The following is a 25,433-nucleotide window of genomic DNA, read 5'->3' on the forward strand; positions in this document are numbered from 1 at the left end:
TCCCTCAAAGGCCTGGAGGGGGGACGCAGTACCTTGCTGTGAACTGCCCAAGTCAGTCCCCAGAGCAATCTACACCCAGAATCTGAACTCGTAAGAGCAAGAAAACAACAGCACTCCTATTTATACAAAATTTATTACATTTTGTTCAGGATTAGACTATCAACAACACGAGCACAAAACACAAAGGGGCCAGACTGCTGAATGTCAGCAGCTTGTCTATGGGAGGTGCAAGGGGATCCAAAGCAGAAGAAAGCAAGGAAATAACTAGGCGTAGAGGTCCTCTCTGTCTGCAGAGTAGACCTCACCCTCCTGCAGGAGGGCAAAGTTGAGGAAGTGGGAGGGCCTATGGACCTCATGGTAGAATTCCTTGGGGTTTGCCAGCTGCAGCTCATATTTCATGTTGGGATCATGCCGAACACCTTAGAGAGGGGGAAACATCAAGTGTTAACAAGGGTCTGCCTGCCTCACCCAGCCCGAGCCCTTGGGCAGTCAAATCCCAAGGGCCAAGAGTGCTGGCCTCTCCTACTTCCAAGCCCTACCCTGCCCACACTTCCCATGCTGTGGCACACAACCACATACCCATAAAGTTGTAGTTCCAGGAGGACTGGGCAGGAACCATAAAGAAGCCGAGGAATCGGTCTGACAGGAGCATCTGGACCCTCTCATAGTGCGAGGGCAGGTAGCCTTTGGGGTTGTTGCCCTTGTCAGTGTTCTGTCGGCCCCACTCATAGCCACTGGGGGTCAACTTGTAGGCTGTCAGTGTGCAAGAGCCTGGGGTGAAGCTGGGGAAGGAAAAAACAGGCTGAGTGCTTAGGCCCTGACCTGCAATACCTACTCTATATTATTTCCACTAGAAGAGGCCCGCACCCACCTGCAGGTGATAATAATTGTCTTCTCGCCATCCCAAGATGGGTTGTCAGCCATGATCTTGGCATGAGTGGTGACATCTTGGGGTGATAGCTGGGGAGACTCATTGGGTTGAGTGTGGATCCAACCTAAGGGTTCCATCTCCTGTAGGCAAAGAGCAATAAAGAGCTGTTCAACCCATCTGCAGACAAATGCCACCGGACAGTAAGTTCAATTCCCAGGCTCCGCCATCACAAACCTTGAGGTACTCATGCTGGGGCAGCTGGCTGGGCAGGTGCACAGTCTGGTGAGTGCCCCACTGTGGCACCATCACAATGCAACGGATCTCCTTCACTTGAGGGTTATCCGGAGGACTCACCCCATATAGGTACCCTGCAATCTAGAAATGAGGGGATCAGAAAAGACTCTCAGTACCAACTCAGAATGCCAGAATTTCTTCCCATTCCCAAGAAAACATAGTCAAAAACTGCTGGGGGAAAATTATCTGGTTATTTGTTCAAAATGTTATACACAAACCTCATTTCAAACTGTCCCCAGGATCTGGGAGAATCAAACTTGGGTCATTAGGTTTGGTGGCAAGTGCCTCTCTCTGGCCACTAAACCCAAAGCTGGAGGGATGGCTCAGTGGTTAAGAGTATTGGTTGCTCTTCCAGAAGACCTGGGACAGATTCCTGGCATCCACATGGTGGCTCATAGTTGTCTATAACTCTAGTTCCAGGGTACCTGACATTTCCTTCTGCCCTCTACAGGTATTGCCTGCATGTGGTGCAGGCACACGTGTAGAACACACACACACACACACACACACACACACACACACACACACACACACACACACAGTCTGAAGAAATGGCTTAGTAGTTAAGATCACTGACTGTTCTTCCAGAGGACCTAGATTCAATTCTTAGCACCCACATGGCAGTTCACAACTGGAGTCGGTGACTCCAGTTCCAGGATACCCAACATCCTCTCACAGGTATACTTGCAGGCAAAACACCAATAATATAAAATAAAAATAACTTTAAAAAAATTTTTTTTGTGAGACAGGGTTTCTCTGTGTAGATTTGGAGCCTATCCTGGCACGCACTCTAGACCAGGCTGGCCTCAAGTTCACGTAGATCCACCTGCCTCTGCCTCCTGAGTGCTGAGATTAAAGGCATGCACCACTCGGCAACTTTAAAATATTTTTAATGTATTGTTATTATGTATGTGTGTGCCACTGAGTGAGTGTGAAGGTCAGAGGACAAGTTTGTGAAACAGGTTCTCTCCTTCCACCTTTACAGGGATTCTGGGGAATAAAACTCTGTCAAAACTGTCAAGCTTGTGTAAAATGCTTTATCTTCTTAGCCATCTCACCAGTTTTAGGTTTTTTTTTTTTTTTTTTTTTTTTTTTTTTTTTTTTTTCCCTGAGCCACCTCTCCAGCTCCTCTCTCTTGTTTTTTTGAGGTAGGGTTTCAGTAGGTAGCTCTGGCTGTCCTGGAACTCACTATGTAGACCAAGGTGGCCTGGAACTCACATGGCACTGTGAAAACGTATTGTTTATTATGTGTGTACCTGCAGATGAATGCATGCCATGGTGTGTATGTGAGGTCAGAAAATAACTCTGAGGGGCTGGTTCTCTCCACAGTGGGATTTGGGGACTTAACTCAGGTTTTCAGCTTTATGCAGCACACTTTCTTTTTTTTTTTTTTTTATCCTCTTGAGCCATCTGCTGCCAAGGACACTTTCTGGGTTTTTTTGTTTGTTTGTTTTAAACTTTTAAACATGTACTTATTTAGTGTGTGTACATGCATGAGTATACAAGTGTGTCACACTGGACATGTGGGGGTAACTCATAGGAAAATTTACAGGGGTCAGTTTTCTCCTTCTACCACATGTATATTCTGGAGCTCAAACTGTGACTAGTAGACTTGGCAGCAAGCACCTTTACCTACAGAGTCATTTCACCAGTCTGGCATTTTCATACAAGTCTGCCTGCAATGGGTTTTCATTTATTTCCATGAGAAAGTAGGCTCACACTACAGCCCAGCTGTGTTTACTCACTTGGGCACGGAGATCAGAGATGCAGATGAACTTCTTAAGCACATTCTTGGGAAGAATGTAAGTATAACCAGTCTCCTTGATGTCATCAGATGAAACATAAATGTGATTGGTTCGTAGATGCAGGTTGGCAGCAGAGATGGCCCTAAAGGACAAAAAGGGGTGTCAGCATCTCAGCCCAAGCACACGCAGCAACACCAATGGGCCTGTCCATCCCTCCCTTCTTGCCCTCCACAGTACCTGACTCTCCATTCAGTCTTTGATGAGAAGGTCTGAGTCTCATAGTTGCTAGTGGTGGAGGTGATAATCTCATCGCCATGCTTGTTGACAGTTCTAGTCTGTGTGGCAGTGAGCTGTGACTGTTCCTTGGTCTGTTTCTCAATCTCAGCTATCTGCTGCCGCTGCTGTGATGGTGCTGAGATCTCCATCCCTAGGATGATGTCTCGAATTTCTGATTGTGTCAGTGAGGCCACATTCACACTGTAGGGACACTGTAAGTTAAACAGGGTCCCACCACGCCCCCTAGTCACTTTGCCTTGCTGGCAAAGTAGAGCCTGGTAGTCAGGGCATACTTTGCCAAGATAATCCTCAAATAATATTCCTTTTTTTTTTTTTAATTTTAATTTTTAAATTTATTTACTCTGGGAGAGGGGAACATAGCACAGTGCAAGTATACATGTCAAAGGACTTGTGGGAGGTTTCTTCTCCACCTTGTGGGTTCTAGGGATTGAACTAGGTCCTAAGACTTGGCAGCAAGCACCTTTATTTCAAACCATCCTTTAACTGACACTTTTAAGAAAAGCATGAAATGGAGATGTAGTGATGTGGTGCAGGACTGTTGCACCCCAAGCAGCATGACACAATAATGCACATGTGCTTTTCTCTATCTATTCAGCATCTGTAACTCTTAGTTTTCCTCCACAAAACCTGCCTCGACAAAGGACAACTCTCAAAAAAAAGAAAACTCCAAATTGGATATAGTGCTTGCAATGTTAAAGCAAGAAGACTGTTGGGAGTTCAAAGCCAGCCTTGGATACATAATGAAACCCTGTCACAAGAGAAATTGAGAGAGCAAGAGCATGCATCTGTTCAAAATGGCATCAGTATTTTCACTGAGAATTAATGGTCACTTGTGAGACTACTAAATATTGACTACATTTCTTCCTAAGCACCTCTGAGACACTATTTTTCTTTTGAGACGTGACCTCATGTGGCCAAAATTAACCTCTAACTCATGTACTTGAAGATAACATTGAATTCCTGATCTACTTGCCTCTACCTACCAAATCCTGGGATAACAAGCATGCATTACCAAACACAGCTAAAAAATCTGAGAAACTTCTAAGCCTAAAAGTTTGAAACCCCAAAACCCATGTCCTGAGCAGCCTACCTTGCCTTGTCAGCATTGTGGCACCTGGCCCTCCCCACTCACTTGTTTTTCTTGCCGTAGTCGGCCAAGATCAGGTCCTTGAGTTGCACCTCCACCTTGATCCACTCCTCGTCAGTCAGCGTGGGCCAGATGTGGTGGGGTTCTGTAATAGTAGTTTTGTCTGGCTTCAGGATCACCTTTGCCCTATCATTGTTCACGTGTAGAGCACGCAGAATCAGGATGAGACGGGAGAAAGCCTGGAGGCGATGGAGAAGAGCATGGGGATCATCAGCTTTGTGGGGATTCTCTTACCCTCTCCCCACAGGAAGGCACACTATCTCCAAATCCTTAAGGTGCCAACCCCTCACAAGTCAAAAGAGGTCTCCATCTTTGTATGCAGAGCTCAAGAACTTGAAAATGACCTCATCAGGTGGCTTGTGGAGAACCCTGAGGTACAGTATTTTCTCCTGGTTCCAAATCCACCTCAAAGAGACCCTCTTCCTAAGATGCCAAATTACCGTGTAGGATGAGATAGTCTTGAGCCAGTCATCGTAGAGGTTGAAGAGAACCATCTGGGGCTCTGTGGCTTTAAGGATGAGATCACCAAACTTTTCCACCTTGAGACAAGCCTGGAAGGGGAGCTGGAGCTCCGACCCTTTGATCACAATATTGGGGAAGTCCAGCAAGTGTACCTAAGGCAAAATCCAAGGTCAGGAGGAGGCCCTGAGGGCTCAGGCCTACTTTCTTCTACTGTGTCCACCTCTCACCTCCAATGGATCAAGCATGCCCTTCCTGGTGACAATGATCTGTTTAGGCTGTTCCTCAACAGGCAGAGATCGAATCAGGGCAGCTACTTCCTCAGCTGTCTTCCACTTGGCCAACTAATAACCGAGAAAACAAAACAAAACTGAGTCTACCTTCCTCAATTATGTAGAGAAAAATCCTAATCTTGAAATAAACTGTTTCTATCATGAACATGAACACAGCTGCTGAACTCACTAATTAAAAAGAGTAACTCCATGCTAAATGATGAATTATAGTTCAAAAACATCAAACAGAGCAACGAATGGCCCACAGTTTAAGAGTACTGAGTTTGGTTCTCAGCACCCATACCAGACAGCTCACAACCACCTCTAACTCTAGTTCCAGATCCTATCCCTCCCCCAACATGTTCATGCAATCACGCGTGTGTGTGTGCGCGCGCGCACACACACACATACACACACACACACACTCTAAAATTTATTTTTTACAGACATGATCTCACTATGTAGTCCTTGCTGGCCTAGAACTTAATATGTAGACCAGGCTGACTTCAAACTCATGAAGATATACCTACTTTTGCTTTTCAACTGCTAGGACTAAAAGCATGTGCCACCATGGCCAGCCCAAGAAAATTATGATCAAAAAAATCTAAATAAGGCCGGGTATTGGTGGTACACGACTTTAATTCCATCACTGTGGAGGAAGGGACAGGCGGATCTCTGAGTTCAAGGCCAGCCTGGTCTACAGAGCAAGTTCCAGGACAGCCAAGGCAACACAGCCAAGACCCTGTCTTGAAAAGGAAAAAAATAAATGAGTCTTGATGGATAAGACTGCGGTGAAAAAGTAAAACTGAGAGCTCATTCTAGAAAGAAAAATATAGACAAAGCCCTGGAAGTGAGATGGGCACTGGGACTTTGTAGTAGTAGGGTCTTGGAATAATTGCAAGAGAACTTGCGACTATTATGCTATATGTACTATAAAGATAGAAAAGAGAAATCATGGCTGGCTAGGTATAGCCCAGCCAGGCATCAAATGTCCAGAAAGCCAAAGGGTATGCATTCTCTTTAAAAAGATGATGTTTGGGTGCTCTCTCAGACAGAGAACAGATGCTTAGGAAATAGAAAGCCCAATGTGGAGGTAATGAAGGTCTTCACATACATGGATCTCTTTCAAAGAAATACTTCTCTGGAGGGTGGTGGTGGTGGTGGAGAACTGACTCATTAAGTGCTTGCGTGGCAAGTGTAAGGCCAGAGTCTGGATTCCCAGCACCCACTTAAATGCCAGGCACAGGCATGGAGGCCACTTGGAATCCTAATGCTCAAGAAGCCAAGCATTCAGTATAAGCACTTTACAGGGTAGATTCACTCAAAACAGTGTCTCCACCTCTTGTCATCCTCTTCCCTCTGCCTCCTGATATATATATGCCACCACACCCAGCAATGTTATATTTCAATAGAGAAATAGGCAAATAGGCACTTTTTTTTTTTTTTTTTTTTTAATCATGTCTCCTTCCCCCACCAAGAATGAGAGAAAGCTTCACTATCATTCAGCTGCTTACCTGACCCAAACGCTTCTGTCCAGCCCACACAGATGTATGGATTATCTTCAGGAAAAGCTGCCCAGTGCGTGGGTTAAAGATGAAGATGGCCCCATTGATGGGTTTGGTTGTCAAATTCCCCTCAAAGGTCTAAAGAACAATTATATGAGTTAGCATGGACTAAACATAACCACCCTGACTTCATCCAACGTGCACACAATCACACAGGCATTTGAAGCCTACCTGCATGGCCATACTCACCTTGTGGATGGTCACTCTATAGACATTGGTGTCATCCACAAACCAGATAATCTGGTTAGAGAAGAGTTCACCATAGTTCTGAGAGGACAGATAAGGCTCAGTGGGCTCAGATGAATACAGCTGCAGTCCTTTGCGGATCCGTTCACGTAATACATACAAGGCAGGATTTGCCTTCATGATCTTGGCCATAGCCTGCTGTATAAGAGGCTTGCTGCCTGGAAACCAGTTTCCATAGGCACTGTGAGGATGAAAGCATCACAAGAACTTAAGCATAGGCAGAAAACCCCAAGAAAAAAGTGAAAGTACAACCTAAGGACAAAGCCAGTTGGCCTACCTTATGTAATAACCTGCTAACACACATCATAAGGAAAGAAGCGTCAATCAGTGACCCAGAAGATAAAACCTAATCTTAGCCAGGCAAACAAAAACTGGCGTAAAAGGGCTAATGTGTAGGGTATGGTGGCATACACCTTTAGTGCCAGCACTTGCCAGGCTGAGTCAGACAGCCTCTGTGAGCATGGAGATATATATATATATATAAACTCTGCTTCAATAAATGAAGCAAAACATACAAAGTACATGGCTAATGGAAACCCATACTTCTGAGCCCTAACTCACCTGTGTAGATTATAAGCCAGGTCAATGGCAATGAGCACACCTGTGGGAGAAGGGTAGATACTCATGTTGTCTGTGGTGTAATCCAGGAACTTGGCCCGGGCATAGCGCTCGATATCATGGGAATCATAGTCCCCCCATCGTAACTGGATGTCAATCCAATACTTCTGTGTCGTTGTGCTGTCCATCACATCCCTAAGGGGGGAAAAAGGTTAGGTTTCCAGAAAACCACAGCATAACCAATGTGTCAGAATCACATGAACTCCCAAACACTGCACCTAAATCTCCCTCCTTCTCATTCTAGATCAGTAAGACCCAGCTACACAGAGAAACTCTCTCTCAAAAATCAAACGAAACAAAAAGATAATTATGACCCCAAGCAACTGGCAGATCTGATTCTTGGTAGGTTACAGGATAACACTGGCTCCAAGTTTAAAAGAATGTCAGCAAAAAGCTGGGAAGTTTCCCACTCTTGTATAGCATTTGAGGGGCTAAGGCAACAGGATTATTATATAAGGTCAAAGCCAGAATAAAAAGGGTAGGGCTAATTCCAAAAGTAGCATGGCTATCATAGTAACACTAAGTTTCCAGGTACCTAAAGCTGGGCCACAAAACACTTACTTGGAGTCTGCCAGCAGTGAGGGCCGGGAGACATTCCACTTATAGGAAGCAAAGAGTAGTATATCAGCACAGGAAGAGTTCATCTTATAGGATTTTCGGGGATGGATTGTCTCCTTTTGTACTGTCTCAATTTCCAGTGCATCCAGTTCCTGGTCAAAGACCTGGAGGAAAAGATGGAAAGCTTGTACCTTAATATAGAAATCCACTTACAATGAGAATTGACAGTATTTATATGAGGCAATAAGAGTCTAATCCTTGATGTGTCCAGGATAAATTTCCTATACTCAAAAGAGCCAGCTGGCTGGGCATGGTGGTGCTTGCTTTTAATTCTAACACTTAGGAGACATAGGTAGACATATCTTTATGAGTTTGAGGCCACCCTGGTTTACATAAGGAGTTCTAGGACAGGACGACATAGAAAAACTTTGTCTCAAAAAATAAAAAATATCCTGGTCTACACAGAAAATTCTAGGACAGGCTCCAAAGCTACACAGAGAAAACCTGTCACCAAAAAAAAAAAAAACCTAACTAAATAAAACTAAATAAATAAATAATAAAAATGAAAAGTAGCAAGCATGGTATGACTCTATAATCTTTCACCTGACATAAGTCCATCACGATGCTCTCATGGATCTTCTGCCACAGGTGAGCTCGGAATATCTGGATGAGAGAGATCTTCAATGTGGGGATCTTGCCATGCATGAAGATTCCTGTCAAGTCCAGCTGCACCTGAAAGCCTACATACACCTGCCAGGAAAGAGAAATAACATTAGAGACCAGAGAACACAGGATACCGGCATCTTTTTTTCTTATTTCCCGTGCTGAAGAATCACACTCACATTGGCTCGATTGATTGTGGGGGACCACCAGAGAGTGAATCTACGATTAGGAATCTGGTTTAATCCTGACCGCTGAGCATTGGTTAGCTTCTTCCACTTCATGGATTCCTCAAAGCCACTGGCTTTTTCCCTGTGGGGCAGAGGAACCAAATAAGATGATGCCCATCCATCACTCAGATATGGCTAATGCTCACAGGGTAACTGAGAATCAGCAGACCACCAAAGCTCAGCAGTGAGGAACTCAGGTGGTTGTGACAAGTCCCTGTAAGATGGACAGAGCCCTTACCAGAACAGACCTTCCCAGGTAGGGAAGTAAGTACCCTTGAAGAGAGTGTGCTCCAGAATGCCCTCCACACCACCCAGGGCCTGAATCATATCTGTGCGGTAGTTGTTGAGGTTCCAGAGCTTGCCATCATGCCGCTGATGTGTCCACCAGAAGGGATTCTGCTTCAAAACCTAGAAAGTGAGGCAAGTATGGTGAAGCTTCTAGGTGCCTACCACCCTAAGTGACAGGGTTGCCAAAAGCTATCCTGATTTAAGAGAAATTCACTCCATTCTCCACTCCACATACCTGGTACTGCTTGAAGTCAGTTCGGACACGCCAGCCCTTATCATAAGCTAATGTGTGCCGGTCCTTCTGGAACAGGGTATTGATCCGTGGTATGCCTCGATCCCATGAATCTTCTAAATCTTCTAAAGTCAACCGTCTGCCAGAAAAAATAAAATCAACATCCTTCCTCATGCAAAGAGAAACATTCAACATGCTTTAGCCAAGGATAAGCAGAATCTTCTTAACTCCTAAAAAGCATATTCTGAGCCCGGTGGTCTGGTGCACACCTTTAATCCCAGCACTTGGGAGGCAGAGGCAGGCAAATCTCTGTGAGTTTGAGGCCAGCCTGGTCTACAGAACAAGTTCCAGGACAACAAAGGTTACACAGAGAAATACCGTCTTGAAAAACAGAACAACAAAAAACATATTCTGCCCACAAACTCCACATAAGACTCCCAATGTTGTGACCCAACCCCCAGCCTTTAGATTGATACACCCTCCTGGACGCCCACCTGTTTTGAGCAATAGCCTCCTGTCTCTTGAGTGCATACTCAGCCCAGACCCGTTGAGAGTCAATGAACTCGCTCTCCCACGGCTGTATGTAGCGGTATAAATTGGGAATCAGTTGGTCTTCTTCATGACTCATTCCTGAACGGAAGTGTGTGATACCCACATCAGTTTGCTTGGACCACCTGTTTTGTAAAATTGAGACAAGAGATAAAATTAAAAGTAACAAAATACCCACTTCCCTCAAAGTCTACTCAATGATCAAGCAAGCCCTACCTGAGGTCAGACTGGGGGATGAGCACATGGCCCATTGAGAGCATGCCAAGCCCACCCAGCTCCTTAGGGGTGTAGAACACAACAGGGGGGAACCGACTTGGCATCTTGGAGTTCAATCCAATCTTGATACGTGTCTGGATCTTGTTTTCACACTTTACCAATAAGTCTAGGAGTTCCTGTGTATTCACTACAGCCTCTCGAAAATATGTCATAAGGCCGATGAGAGCGGTATTCCACTTATTCACAATCTAAAGACAGTGGGAAGAGTAAATTCCACATGAGCAATGAAGGCCTTCCAGGTCTAGTTGTTACATCCCTAGTCCAAAAAATCATGAATCTTAAAATCATCAGTAATTAGAAAAAACAAGCAGACAACAACAGCGACAAAAAAATTGAGAAACTAGTTTACACCCACTAGGATAGAAATAATCAAGAGAGATGACTGGGCCACTCTGATGGTTCTGTAGGTAAAAGAACTGCTACCAAGTCTAAAGACTTGAGTTCAATCCCCAAACCCACATAGTGGAAGGAAAGAACCCACTTCTGAAAGTTTCTTCACTAATCTCCACAAGCATCCTATGGCACACATTTCCCCGCAAATAAATCTATTACAAAATGTTTCTTAGGGTCAGGCGTTAGTGGCACACGCCTTTAGTCCCAGGACTTGGGAGGCAGAAGCAGGTGGATCGCTGTGAGTTCAAGGACAGTCTGGTCTACAGAGCTAGTTCCAGGACAGGCTCCAAAGCAATACAGAGAAACCTTGTCTCAAAAACAAAAACCGAAACAAACAAAAAAAGCTTCTTAGTACAAGCCAGCAACAAATAAGACCTTGCCTCAAAAAAACCAATAAAGAAAGAAGACAGGGGCTCAAATGACAGCTCAGTAGATAAGAGCACCTGTTCTCTTACAGGGTACCTAGTACCCACCCGACATCTCACATTATCTGTAACTTCAGTTTCAGGAGAGCCAATGCCTTCTGATTTATGTGGGCATCAGGCATGCACATGGTAAACATATATTCATGTGGGCAAAACACAAAATGAAATCTAAAAATATAACAGACAATACATTATAAGCAAAGTCAACAAAATTTCACAAAACTTCATCTGTGATAATATATTAATACATAAAGGAAAAAATACTGTGGATTTTTTAGAATAAGCTGTCAAACTTGTGTTTAGTGATTTCAAATACAATATTCCTTTGGGGTGATGATCAGATCAAAGAATGAAAACAGTGTTGCTGATTGCAGGAAGAATTAATAAGGAAGGCAGCTTTAGGCCCTTACAAAGCAAAGCTGTCAGTCAGACTGCCCAATTAGGCACACGGCTCCATTTTCCTGGACTTCATCAAGGTCTTGCTTAAATGGTCCAGCCTTTATTTTAATTAGGGTCATGACTGCGGAGAAGGGTTATACTCATACTTGAGATAAATATAGGGCACACACCTAAAGCAAGAGTGGTAGCACCCAAAGTGGGAATGACATCATGACTCTAACAAAATTGGAGGGAATGGAAAACTGAGACAGCGATGGACCCCTGTAGCCTCAGCTATTTGGGAAGCTAAGATCAGTGAGTCATGTGAGCTCAGATGTTCAAGACCAGTCTGGGAAACAGGAAAATCTAAATCTCAAAATATGGGTCAGTGATAGAACATTTGCCTAGCATGGGCAAGGCTCTGACTTCAATCCTCAGAATAGCAAAACAAAGAAACAAACAAACAAAAAACCAGAAAATACAAATTGATTCAGTAGAGTTAAGGGTTTTTACTGCCAAACCAGAAGGATCTGTTTGATTCTTGGGACCTTACATGGTAGAACACTGACTCCTGCATGTTGTCCTCTGACCTCCACACATAGGCTATGGCACAGACATAGCATAAATAAACAGAAGGGGGAAGAGGAGCTTTAAGGTCCATCCAACTCCAGCCTCCTTGTAACTCTTCTTCTCTTATGACCCCTGGAGAGGGGGCAGTTTGCTGGTGTGGTTCTGTATGATGTATACACCTGTCTGTATGAGTGTGTATATACATGTATCTGTGGAGGCCTAAAATCAATGTCAGTAATCCCATGTCAGTAATCCCATTTCTTAGGAGGCTGAGTCAAAAGAAGAATCAAGAGTTCAATGCCAATCTGGATTACAGATAAAGCTTGTTTCAAGAAGCAAACAAAACAAAGGAAAAAAGTAGACAAGCTCAAATCTAACATTATGCTCTTATAATCTCCAATAAAAGCATTTTATAAAATAATACAGTTTATTCACTTACTATATGCATTATTTCATTAATTTTCACAAAAGGCCTCTGAGCTAGACTTATGGTTATTCTCACTTTATAGATAAGGGGGTAGTGGGCAAGGGTGGAAGACCTGCCAAAATCTCAACAGACCCAACAATCCAACTTGACTCTAGACCATGTACATCTAACCATGACTCCAAAGCACATCCCTGAGTTCTCAGTCACTGCTCTATCAGGCTCTGAACAGGGCAGAGACAGGAGGACTGATGGAGCTTACTGGCTTCTAGTCCAGTCCCAAGCCCTGAGAGCGACCCTGCCTCAAAGGAACAGGAAGAGGGTGACAGAGCAGCACAACACCCCACCCTTACCCAGTCATGCACACACAAACAAAACTCCTTTTAAAGGAGGGGCAGCAGGAATGGGAAGAAAATAAGAGGGTAATAAGAGGTTAATATGGTTATAATACATTGTATACAAGTAAATTATACAACAGAAAAAGAAAGGAAGAAAAGTAAAAAAGCCAAAAAAAAAAAAAAAAACCCAAGACAAAAAGCCCTGTCTTGACATACAGCTCCCTCTAGGAGGCTTCTAAGGCTTCTATCTACTCTGGTTCTGGCAAACTGTCCTTTCTGTCTCCACTCACCTCCCATAAAATCTCATCCATGCCATCTGGCTGCCATCCCAATCATTTCTGAAATAGCTCTAAGGTCACCAATGACGTCCTAACTGCCAATTCTACTGGCTCCTATTCAGTCCTTATCTAACCAAACCGTTCTTAGGCAACTGACACTGTCAAACACCTGCTCAATTCCGGATGTCAGTTCCTGACAGCCTTGACTCCCCACATCCCAGCACTGTCACGGGTCTGGTCAGTTCACCTCACTGTTTCCCATCATCCTAACCTCCCCTTCTCTCATCACTCTCCACTCTTCATGGTAGTCTCACACTTCCTTGAGCTTTCAACCTTTACATCAAGAGACTCCCAGGTCTGTACCTTACCCACACCCAGGGGTAAATGGCAGTACCTCAGGACATGTTTGGTTCCAATAGAAAGAATGTTACCAGCCATCTGATGGGTAGACGTTGGGGATGGTGCCAAGTGACACAGAAACTCCCACAAGAAATCACCTATCTGAAAATGTCCAATGTCCGTGAATGTTTAATATTTTAGCCAGGTGTACTGGAACACACCTGTCATCCCATCACCCAAAAAGAAACTGGGCATATCAGCACATGCCCAAAGGCCAGCTACACCAGAGATGAGGGCAGAAGAAGCCAGGACCAAGACCGGCCTGGGTAATACAACACCAATGGAACACACCTGTATTCTCAGCAAGTGACAGACTGAGGCAGCTGTCTCAACTTTGAGATCCTATTACAACCCTCTTCCCACAAATAAAACAAGCTAGAACACACTCTAAGTTATTACACAGTAAAGAATTATAAAAATTAAAGAGGCTTGGCGGTGGTGTCACACACCTTTAATCCCAGTACTCAGGAAGCAAAGGCAAGTGGACTTCTGAGTTCAAGGACAGCCTGGTCTACAGATCGAGTTCCAGAACAGTCAGGGCTACAGGGAGAAACCCTGTCTCAAAAAAAGCCAAAAAGAAGCCTAAGGGAAAATGCAAAACAGATGCTTTTGTTCAAATTAAAAACTTTTACTTTTGCCTCCCCCCCCCCTTTTTACCCCTTAACTTTTGTCTAAATGTAAAAATCATCAAAATAAAAGAAAATCCTCAAAATCCCACAGATGCAGTCTGATAAATTCTTGTAGTGAATTCTCAGAAATAAAGCCCAACTGATCCAACACTCAAGGTTGCCATCACATAAAACATGGAGATTATTATACTAGGCAAAGCTGGGAAAGAGCAACTTCAAACCACAGCAGGAGTCGAAAAGGATGGACAGACAGAGGATGGCAGAGACTCAGAGGCTTAGGGACCTACATACCTTGGTAAAGGTGGTGGAGCCAGAGGCCATTAGAATCTGACGAACTCGGTTATGAAAGCGTTGCATTGACTCATCGTCCACACGCAGGAAACACTGTGCTGTCCGCTCCTTGGTAACCTAAACCACAAAATCAGTGGTTCTAGAAGGGCTGGCGACATGGCTTACAGAAGGCAAGGGTGCTTGCTACCAAGCCTTATTTCCTGATTTCAATCCCCCAAACCCACATAATGGAACTGACTGTCCTCCAACCTCCACAAAAGTAGCAAGGCAATAAACAAAGGTGAAAAACTGACATGGTAGGCATGCACTTAATCCCATTACTCAGAAGGCAGAGTCTGGGGTGGATCTTGGTGAATTCAAGGCCAATCTTGACCTAGATTTCTAGGTCAACCATCACTATACAGTAAGACCTTGTCTCAAAGAAAAAAGAAAAAGCAAATAGCAGGGAATGGTGGCACATGCCTTAACCCTAACCTGTGGGCGGTAGACAGAGGCAGGCTGATCTCTGAGACAATCAGGGCCAGACTGGTCTACGAAGTGAATTCCAGTTAGGGTGACAGAAAGTAAGGATTAACTGTGATTACCACTAAGCTCAACTCACCTAAGGCTCACTGAGCTGATAATGAAAAGCAAGACTGTTCTTCACCCCTACAGATGGTAGAGTTACAGGGGTGGTAAAGTGATGTCCTTCCTAGACTGTACCTCATTCTGTAGGTTCCAGACCCCGTCCTTGTGGGTGAATTCTTCATAGCTGGTACGGCACTTAGGCAGGATGCGGCACTCAAAGCCACACATGTTGAACAGCAGGTTGGGGTTGTCTTTACTGTACACAGACACAAAGCTATTCTCCCACTGTACTGTAGTCACTGATCGTGGCAGCCGATTTTTGATGTCCCAGAACACAGCCCGACCCCTGTCCACAGAGAACAGACACTTTCACTCAAAAACCAGACAAGAAGACAGGCCTATATTCCTCTTACCCAAGACATAACCTCAATTTTAATTGTTTTCTGGATCCCTAGGACTGGCGTCCCTTTTACTCCTACAAACCCAACTGAGACTCACAAGTTGACATCATGCTTCATGAGGCGCATACGGGCATCTCGAGGCCAGCATTTCTTGTTATTGTAGCCAACAATGTTTTCATTATTGGGGTCTGGATGCTCTGTCAGGTAACGCTGGATCAGATCCCGAGCTTCATCTGCTGTGAACCTACATTAATACAAGGGACACTATTGAGGCTCAAGTATATTAGGACCCTTTGAGAATGCCAGCTACACATGTGGGGACCCCATGCCACTCTAGACTTCATATCACTTTACAGGCAGGACAAGCCTCAGTGCTCTGCAGGTTAAAGGATCTGTCCATGTTATTTACCTGAAGAAAATATGGATGCGATCAATGTATCTACAGAAGAGTCGGATTGGGTGCGCAGCCTCAGTGGCTATGTCTTGGAAACTAAGAAAGTCATTTGGCATCTGAGGAGGCCCAGCCATCTCACTGGCCCGGTGCAATCCCAATACAAGCAAATCCATCACCAAGCCATAGTACTGTACAATGAATGAGGCAAATTGCAGGCCTCTGATGATCCCATATGAATTTGTATGGTTCATGTCCTAGAAAAAAAAAAGCAGCACAACTCTTAGTATGGCTAAGGCTGGCTGTGTCCCAGGTGCTTCAGGATCCAATCTTCTTCATTCTGCCTCAGCAAATCCTAACTCAATGGATCAGATAACCCCCTGACACATTCTGCTACTTGCTCCAAGACAGACCTTATAGTTAATGACAACATTGTTCTTGGCTGTCATGTAGTCAGCTATGTTGTGGTCCACAATGAGTCGCAGCAGTCTATTAAGCAGGGTCAAGTCAATCTTTTCATACATCTTCTCAAAGCGAGACTCCAACATGACATTGCACTCGCCCTCACTGGTCTCCCACACATCCTGCAGATTATTGATGCCTAAAACACAGCAAAATGACACAGTTATAGCAGATTAGAAATTCCTTTCCAGGTCTAGTAACCACAACAGCTCTCAACAATTCCAAAATCCTCTAACATTCGTTCGTTCATTCATTCATTCATTCATTCATTCATTCATTCATTCATCCTGGTTGCTACAAGTGTCAGTTTTTCTCAACATCAACACTATTCACTTTTTTTTTTCCTCAAGTCAGGGTTTCTCTGTGTAGCTCTGGTTTTGTAGATCGGGCTGGCCTTGATCACATGGATCGGCCTGCCTCTTTCTCCAGGGTGCTGGGATCAAAGGTGTATCACTACTGCCAGGCAGTAGTATTCACTCTTATCATGCAAAAATAGTGATCATGCATCCTAGTTAAGGGTTTTCATATAGAACTGAATTGAACACTTTCTCTGCTGGCTGGTAATTGCAGCAGAGTTTTACCTTGGCACCACTTGTAAACAAGCAGTGGAGGTGGTTCTGTGTCAGCAGGCTTGATCCAGGGTGGGAAAAGACGGCGCTTATCTGCTTCATACCACAGGTACTGGTCCAGGTAGGCATCAGTTATTTTCTCCAGGGGTTCCACGTCATACACTGGCACCAGGTGGCTATAGAGATCCATAAACTCAATGCCCACCTGTGGGAGAAGAAACCTGGCTCACATCAATTCACCAGCCAACCTGGCATCCTCTAGATGCCAAGAATAAATAGCATAGACCAAAAGAAAGCTCAGGGAACATCACTCACTTCCTTAAAAGCTCTCTGTGTGAGGAGGTGACGCTTGATGCGGGACAAAGCCTCATGGGGGTTGTCATAGGCTTGCTCGATCAGACCCAGCTCCTCCCTCTGAGACTGGTTTAACCTAGACTTTACACTAACAAAGCAAAGGAAAGGTGAATGAGAAAACACAAGAAGATGCAAAACCAGAAAAGACTACACCTTTCTTTAGACTCTTACCACCGTGCCATTCCCCGTTACCCTTCCAGCAGGAACCTTCCCAGCAATTCCTTACCTATAAGCTTCCTTGAGGCGCTCCAGAGCTAAGATGAGCAACTTGGTGTCATGCTTGTAGGAGAGTGGAGGGAATGGGATGGGAGAGAATCTACGACTTTCCAACCAATGCACAGTGGTAGTATACACCGCCACTGCTTCCTCTGCTGTAATGTAAGGCCCATCCTGCAAGGTGAACATGAAGCTAGTCTCCCACTATCATTCAAACCAGTACAAAGCACAATCTCCACTCTGCACCCCACTTCACCACCCAGCCCTCACACCCAGCCTAACTGGCCCAACCTTCAGATAATTATGCTGCCGCTCCTGTTCTGCCTTCAGGTACAGGCGGGTGAGGCGGCCCAGGTTCTTTTTGCAGACAGTCTTGTCTACAGTGGCCCCACGGCGGATTCGTTCACGGTTGTAGTGAGCAGTATTGGTCCACCAATCAGCCTTGGCCTTAACGTACCGAAGAATCATGTTCTCTATAGGTGTTGGTAGTCCTGGGACCTAAAAATACAAACACAATGAAAAAGTAAAGGAGCTGAGCACTGTGTTTCACACCTATGGCCCAGCATAAAGGCAGATAAATCTCTTGAGTTTGAGAGCACCCTGGCCTGCACTGAGTTACAGGTCAGCCAGGACAACACAGTGACACTGACTCAAAAAGGAGAGGTTTGAGGTGAAAAAAGGTGGACAACCCTCTAAAGGTACACTATGAATGGCTATGTCTCCTTGGAGGCAGAGGAAAACCTACCTTCCAGGGAATGTTGGCCTTCCAGCAGCGCCAGGCTTCACTGAGGTGCTGCAGAATTGTTCGGGCCTTGTTCTGTTTGATGCCTTCAGGCATCATGTCCAGAATATCATGCATCACAGCTGCCCTAAGCTCAAGGTCAAAATGGGACTCCACTCTTTGCTTTGTTACTGTCTTTGCCACCCCCTTTGAGTGACGGCCTAGAAGTGAAGGGACGGCCCATAGATTAAATCAATAAATAATAAATAGTAACAAGTGACCACATGCTCCACACATGCAAAGACAAGCCATCCTAACAGGTTCAACCATACTTCTGAGGAACTTCTGCTGCAAATGCACGATTGCTCAAATATCACAGAGCAGCTAAGAACAAGATCACTAGGCAAGACTCATCTAAAATGAACTTAGAAGCAATGACAGACAACAACAAAAAGGACGACATCACCACCAAAAAAAAGTCCATGGGACAGCAGATACACCTGATCTACCCTTGACACAATGAGACAAGGTGAGAAAATCTCTTACCTTCAAACTGTCGGGCCAGGAGGTTGCCCAGCCATCGCTCTAGCAAAGGGGTAATTCCACGCATGAAAAACAGCCAGACCCGCCATCCAGCAGCCCAGAAACCACAGCCAGGGCCTTTCCCTACAGGGCCCTACAGTCAAGCAGAAATCAGGAGCATAAATGAACAATTCTTTTAGAAAAAGATAGAAAACAGGGTAGAAGTAGAGAAGGAAGAGATTTTTGACAGTCTGCTGAGGGAACAGGGTAAATGCTCTTGAGTCCTCAAAATCTAGAAAATGAGAACTTAAGGCAGAAAGTCAGGAGTGGTACGTTTGGGGAAAGTGCAGAGGTTCATCAAGTACAGTAATGACATAGACACGAGTCTCTGCAAGGAGGTCCTGTGAAAGAGCTCCACTTTTGAGGGAAAATTGGAAGAGCATCTGAGGCATAGGCAGGGAGAGCGGGGTCTCACCGTGTTGAAGCGGTAATAGATGAGATGCTTCAAGTCCTTGCACATGCGGATCTGCCGCATCAGTTTGTATTTGTATCGGTACATGCCAGTCAACTGCCCCACGTGGGCAAATATATACTGTAATCCATCTGCCAGCTGCAATAAAATCACCCATCAGACTTTGAGCCTGAACCAGCTCCACAGCCAACACAGGCTTCACCCTGGCTCCCCATCTGGGCAGAGGTTCGAGCAACATGGCCTTACCTGGAAGGCATCTACATTGCCCAAGCGGTATTGCACATGACTATCCACAACCAGTTTAGTTAAACGCAGTACTTCCCGACACAGATGGAAAGCATTCCCAAAACGAGATTTCTTTCTTTCCTGAGGACAACAACAGAAAGAAAATTAATGACAGTGGCCACAAAAGGAGGTATGTCACAGTGCCATCCACCCCTAAGCCCAGCAGGGCCCTGAGGTCTGACAAAGGCACCTTGGTGGTGAGTGTCTTGACAGGCTTCAAGTTGAAGTTATAGTCCAAGTGCAGGTAGTTGAGGTTCTTCCGGTGAATGAGAAGGTTGAGCATGTTGTAGCCCTGGCGGCAAACCTGCAGCCCCACCTCCACCCAGTCTAGCTTTGTGGACTGAAAGAATTTGGTAGCTTTGAATGAGCGGAACAGATACCTGGGCAAGAATAGAGAAGAGAGTTAAAGAGGGCATACTGACACTTGGACAGAACTACAGCAGGGGCCCCCAGCATCTTACCTCTTCTTTTGGGCTTTAGGAGGCCTATGCTTGAGGGCATTCAGCACATAGTACTTAAGCAGTTTCTGATAGGAAACTCGAACCTTCACAGGCTGCCCAGCAGGACAATGCTCCCGATACCTGGGTAAATAAGCCCATCAGAGCTTTGCCCACCTCTCCTTCCAGACACTCTGGGAAAGGCTGCATGCACATCCAAATAGTCTTTTCTCCTATATTATCCCTCTACTACTGGCCCCTTAGGTAAAAACCTTACCAGTTCTTGACAAGGGGTATGTCCAGGGCCCGGCGAGTACGACCAGAGCGTAGATTAAAGGGCCGTGGTGCCCAGAGCAGGGCAATGCCATTGGCTGTGTTGTCTGTATAGAGGGGTGTGTCCTTCAGAAAGGGCTCCACAAACTCAGGGAGTTCAAATTCCTCATCATCATCAGGCAGTGGTTCCTGGCTCTGAAAAAGAAATCCTCAAGGGTTCATTTTCTACTCACCGTGTATAGATTTGAGATGAGTGGAAAACTCTCTGGGTCCAAGCATAGTGACTACACATGCCATGAAGACTCAGATGCCTGACAATAAAAGCCTTAAAGAGCCTGGCAAAGGAGGCAAGGGAGCAGAGAACAAGACAGAGCTAACCAGGAAATCAACCCACAGTTACCACTAAAAGCCTCCCAAAGGGGAACCATACCATAGGAGGCGCCCACTGCAGTCAGTTCCAACTGAACTCCAATAAGCTAGGAGACCTGAAACCCCAGCACTTAGGGAGAGGCTAAGACAAAAGGACTGACAAAACCAACCTGGAACTACACAATAAATTTGTGTCAGCCTATACTATATGTCCAAAAGGAAAAAATAACGGGGTTGAAGTTATTGAGAGGCAGAAATCTTGCCTAGCATGCATCAGACCCCAAGCCCAATCTTCAGGACTCTCACGCTCCTCCACCCACAAAGCATTTGATTTCCTCTTACCTTGACTGAGTGTCTATGAGAGATTGGGTTGATCAGAGGATCAAAGTAGAAAGCTGGCAAATCAGGATCCTCAGTCTTGATGAAGACAACATTAGGAGTGTGGTACCTACAAGGAAAGCAAGCGTCAACCACAGCTCTGCTCTGGTCCTAACTATATACTGGCTTTCTCCTGTCTAATTGCTATGTTCTAGGAGTCTTACCAAGTCAGGTGGACATGGTGTGGAAGGTTGTTATACAGGTAAGGAAAAGCAATCTTGTACTCAGTACGAATAGGCTGACGGATGATGATCTTATTAATATCATTGAATTCATTCCAGTCTTCATCCCTACAACAGGAAACAAGATGAGTAGTCTAACTCCATTGCTAGACAAGAATCTTAAAGATAAAAATTAGGTTTTAATACATACAAAGTGCCTAAAATGGCAGGGTGGTGATGGCTCATGCCTTTAATCCCAGCACTTGGGAGGCAGAGGCAGGTGGATCTCTGTAAGTTTACAGCCAGCCTGGTCTACAGAGTGAGTTCCAGGACAGGCTCCAAAGCAATACCAAGAAACCGTGTCTTAAAAAAACAAACAAAACCAAACAAAAACGAAGTGCCTAAAACTGATACTCTCCCCAACTTACTGTAGGTTGATGTCTCGAACAAGAGGTTCAAATTTTGGTCCTCCAGGAATGGCCATATTGAGTGCCTTAGAGGTAAAGAAGGCCTTCAGATCAAACAGATAGAAATAGTTGTCATCCACCAAGTCAGTCAGAAGCTGATTGGCCAGTCGATAGAGGGTGGACATCATAGGCAATGTGAACTGCCAGCGTTGGTAAGTGGAACCATTAACATACCTAGGGAAAAGAAGGAGGGCCCATATCAAGTAGGCATTGAGCCAAGCCACTTACCTACTGCCTTCACACAGCTAGTTTCCAGCACTCTCATGGAATTAGTTCCACTCACTTCCTACTGTCTCTCAATGGCTGGTGGTCATAGAACCAGTCCAACACAGGGGCATCCTCTTCAGGATCCAGCTCAAGCTGAATGGCTTCCAGTGGCTCAACATCTAAGATGTTGTCAGCATAATCCAGGGGCGGTTCCTCATCATCGAAAGGAGGGAAACGCATCCTCTTAAAATGCCTCCTGTCTCTTTTTTCTCGACGCATCATGATCCACATGGACCTAGAATACAAGACCATCATACAACCGTTTCTACCCACGGATCCTCAGCTGCTACTGCCACCACCCCATCCCTAAGAACCACACCAGCCACCACCAACCACCATATTCCGGCCCTTCTCACCCCCACTGAGAGATGTACACTGGCTCAATGACCCAGGGAATCTCATTGACAAAGGAAATGGCTCCAGTGATGTGGTACAGAACAGGTACATCCCGAATCTGCTCCCAAGGCATGGGCATGTTCTCCAGGAGCTTGAGAACAGCATGGGGCATGTACTTGAGGGCTCTGCAACATTAGGAAGAGAGACCATTACCATTAGATATGAATAAGTGTTCTGTTATTTGTCCCTTGCTGACATGCCATAAAGTTTTCACATGTTCCACAGAAAATGCTGCCTTGTAGTCTGCCTGCCTCCCTATCCCCACCTTCATCTAGGACCACTCTCCCTTTTTTTTTTTTCCCCACTCTGGCTTTTAAATGTCTCAGTACCACAATACCAGGACTCAGCCTCTATAAATCAACAGTTGTCCCTTTGAAAGCAGCCTACAAGTAAATACCAAGACATTCACTGTACTATATTGTAACCATTTGTTTCTCATCTATCATGCCACTAAACTGTATGCTATTAAAAGGAGAGGATCAATACTGTCTGTTCGCTGCTATATCCAAGCACCAACATCAAGATCCAACAATGATAGTAATAATAATGTTTGATGTTGTCTGAGACAAGGTCTCACCAGTAGAGCCCTGGCTAGCCTGGAACTCACTATATAGAACACAATTCACCTGTCTCCCATGTGCAGGGATTAAAGGCCCATGCCACCACATCTAGCTTTTGTTGTTTTAAACAGAACATTTCATGGAGTAGTGCAAGCTGCCCTCAAGCCTGACTCTGCAACCCAGAGATTAAAGTAGTGTAGAGGCATATATTACATATATGACTGATTAAGAAATTATTTTAAGAGCCAGGTGGTGGTGGCGCACACCTTTAATCCCAGCACTCAGGAGGCAGAGGCAGGTGGATCTCTGTGAGTTTGAGACCAGCCTGGTCTACAAGAGCTAGTTCCAGGACAGCCTCCAAAACCACTGAGAAACTCTGTCTCGAAAAGCAAACAAACAAACAAAATTATTTTTGAAATAAAACTTTCAAGGCTCCCCTATACCAATTCATTAACTGGCCACATTTTTGTATCCAAATGGAATGCTAAGAAACTTTGCAGCTAAAAGAAAAAAAAAAAAGAAAAAAGAAACTTTGCAGCTTAGTGTTGAAGAATTAACAGTAGTAGTACAAAGATCCCAGGAATTAAACACCCTGAACCCCCAAATTCTGGTGACTGAAAAATTAAAAGCAAACAGAGTGTATATATAGTATCTCAGTCTGAGTGTCAAACAGCTCAACGATAACAGACATTTTACAATGACATTAGAAGGGCAAAGCAAAACAATGGCATAAGTAGAAGAATGAATATTATCATGGAATTCCAATGGTCTCTGCCTTACTTTTACAATCATCACCCTGTGAGGTTCCATGCTGAGCATGGTGGCAAATGACTTTAATCTCAGCACTTGGGAGGCAGAAGCATGGAGATCTCTGTAAGTTGCAGGCCAGGCTATCCTCGTCTACAGCCAGGGCAACATAGGGGTGTGCGAGCGCGCGCGCACGCGCGCGCTGTTCCAAATGACAATCCCTCTATCCACCATTGTCAATAAAGGAGCAGAGAAAGGAAAGAAGAGAAACTCCATATGAAATTATCCCGGGATGTTGCTTACCCCAAATAGACCCTTTTGTCATGGCGAAACTTCCTGTTGGTCATGTCTCCATGGTCTCGAATGATCTTCCTGACATGTTCTGGGGGCATGTCTTCCTTCTGAGCATCCACAAACCCAAATTTCCTCTTCTCTGCATAGCGCTTGGCTTGCAATTGCTGCCATTTTCGAGCTATAAATGCATCTCAGCTTAAAGGGCTGCACAACCTTACCATAATCATATCCACCCTTGCCCCTAGGGTAACCCCTACCCCCAGCATTCTGTGTGGAGTAATACTCCCTGCCAAATGTCTTGACATTTTACTCCCCCAAACTACCTGACATTTTTGCTATAGATGTTGAGGAGGGAATGCTGTCTAATTCCTTCATTGTAATGCAAACACGATAAAGGGACGGATTTTGTCTCTACTGTTATAATACACAAACATACATACACACACACACACACACACACACACACACAGCTCCTGAAAATAACAGGTGCTTCCAACCTTTCAAGGATTTGAATAAACTTTAAAAATTTAATACTTCTAGCAAGGGAGCGGACCCCCGATGACCTGCCTACGGAGAGAAGTGAAACCCGCCTGCACGCTGCAGCCCGCGCACGCCGTTCCCACTCGCCCCTTACCTTTCTCCTGCAGCTTTTCTTCTGACATGTAGTCCGGTAGCGGGGCTAGAGGGCCGGGAACCGGGTTACCCGGCCCTCGGTAAGGAAACACTCCGGCCATGCCGGAAGAATCCGGGAAGGAGAGGGAGGCCAAAGCTAAGCCGCTAGGCCCGGGGCCACAAGGGGCGAGTGAAACGCGTCCGGAGCCACCTGGCCCGCACACGAGTCGGGCTGAGCGCTCGCGGCCTGGGCCAGACGCAGCTTCTCAGGCCGCTCCGCCCACCCGACCGTCTGCAGCCCAGCGTCGGACGCTAGCCACACACCTGTACCCCCTCACTCAGGTAGCGGCTCGGCCCGCAGAGCAATGGCGGAAAGACGACGTCCGCTCCGCGTTCCCAACTCCAGGAAGTGCGCAACCGGTTCAGAATCTTACCCAATAGGCGCCGAGATCCTCTGATGGATTAGCGAGCAATCCAATGGACGTTCAAGACCGCGCCGAGGGCAGGGGCGGGTCTAAAAGTAGAGTTCATCGAGAGGGGTGTGGCCAGATATGCTTTCGCTCCGCCTTCCACTAGTAGGATCGATTTAGGAGGTTTCCAATAGAATTGATGTTTAATTGGCTATTGATATTGCTCCCTCAAAAGCCAAAGCCATTACAATTTTAAGAAGTTTGTCTACGATGCACATTTTTCCTGTACTTATTCTGATGAATTCAGAGCTGATAAGTAGTACTAGCTCCAACTCAAAGAATCCTTTGTTCTACTGTTCATGCAGTCTTCACTTAGCGGTAGAGTGCCCACTGTGTACCAAGGGGTCAAACAACTCTTGGAAGCCCAAGGCAGCAGGAAGGCTGATAAGAATGCAAGATCTGGCTGGGCTGAGAATGTACCTCGGAGTGCTTGCCTATTGTACAGGGGACCCTTGGTTCATTCCATCTCTAGCACTATATAGAACCATAGGGCTCCACTACATAGCACTCTGTGGGTAAAGGCAGGAGAATCAGAAATACAAGGTCTGGCCTGGAAAGATGGCTGAGTAATTAAGAGCATTGGCTGTTCTTCGGGAGGTTCTAGTTTGAT

The 25,433-nt window shown here is 45.3% G+C and overlaps 1 protein-coding gene across 1 annotated transcript; it reads right to left on the reverse strand.

Moving 5' to 3' along the window:
- Window positions 1-114: 114 nt before the first annotated feature.
- On the reverse strand, window positions 115-24,581 carry Prpf8 (pre-mRNA processing factor 8). The gene is made up of 42 exons (XM_051179988.1): window positions 24,376-24,581; window positions 23,751-23,919; window positions 22,101-22,265; window positions 21,761-21,979; window positions 21,439-21,651; window positions 21,014-21,139; window positions 20,814-20,919; window positions 20,107-20,297; window positions 19,854-19,973; window positions 19,583-19,772; window positions 19,354-19,473; window positions 19,111-19,245; window positions 18,660-18,789; window positions 18,138-18,334; window positions 17,684-17,890; window positions 17,403-17,566; window positions 17,138-17,264; window positions 16,835-17,027; window positions 16,205-16,392; window positions 15,810-16,048; window positions 15,498-15,644; window positions 15,135-15,345; window positions 14,433-14,549; window positions 10,248-10,495; window positions 9,977-10,156; window positions 9,486-9,621; window positions 9,201-9,370; window positions 8,915-9,044; window positions 8,676-8,822; window positions 8,076-8,236; window positions 7,458-7,649; window positions 6,840-7,077; window positions 6,600-6,728; window positions 5,044-5,157; window positions 4,795-4,968; window positions 4,340-4,533; window positions 3,148-3,387; window positions 2,911-3,052; window positions 1,106-1,246; window positions 872-1,011; window positions 580-782; window positions 115-419 (listed from the first exon to the last, which is right to left on the reverse strand). Exons 1-42 carry the CDS (start codon window positions 24,473-24,475, stop codon window positions 265-267), a joined length of 7,008 nt encoding a protein of 2,335 aa, XP_051035945.1. The 5' UTR covers window positions 24,476-24,581; the 3' UTR covers window positions 115-264.
- Window positions 24,582-25,433: the final 852 nt, after the last annotated feature.

The sequence above is a fragment of the Phodopus roborovskii genome, unplaced genomic scaffold (assembly GCF_943737965.1).
Source record: "Phodopus roborovskii unplaced genomic scaffold, PHOROB, whole genome shotgun sequence".
Classification (NCBI taxonomy): Eukaryota; Metazoa; Chordata; class Mammalia; order Rodentia; family Cricetidae; genus Phodopus; species Phodopus roborovskii.

Excerpts from the sequence above, each read along its gene's own strand:
- Prpf8 (XM_051179988.1), bottom strand. The coding sequence starts at position 24,475 with ATGGCCGGAGTGTTTCCTTACCGAGGGCCGGGTAACCCGGTTCCCGGC. Across the intron at positions 17,265-17,402 it reads CGCCTCAAGGAAGCTTATAG|TGTAAAGTCTAGGTTAAACC; the intron begins GTAAGGAATTGC and ends TTGCTTTGTTAG. Across the intron at positions 783-871 it reads ACAATTATTATCACCTGCAG|CTTCACCCCAGGCTCTTGCA; the intron begins GTGGGTGCGGGC and ends TTCCTTCCCCAG.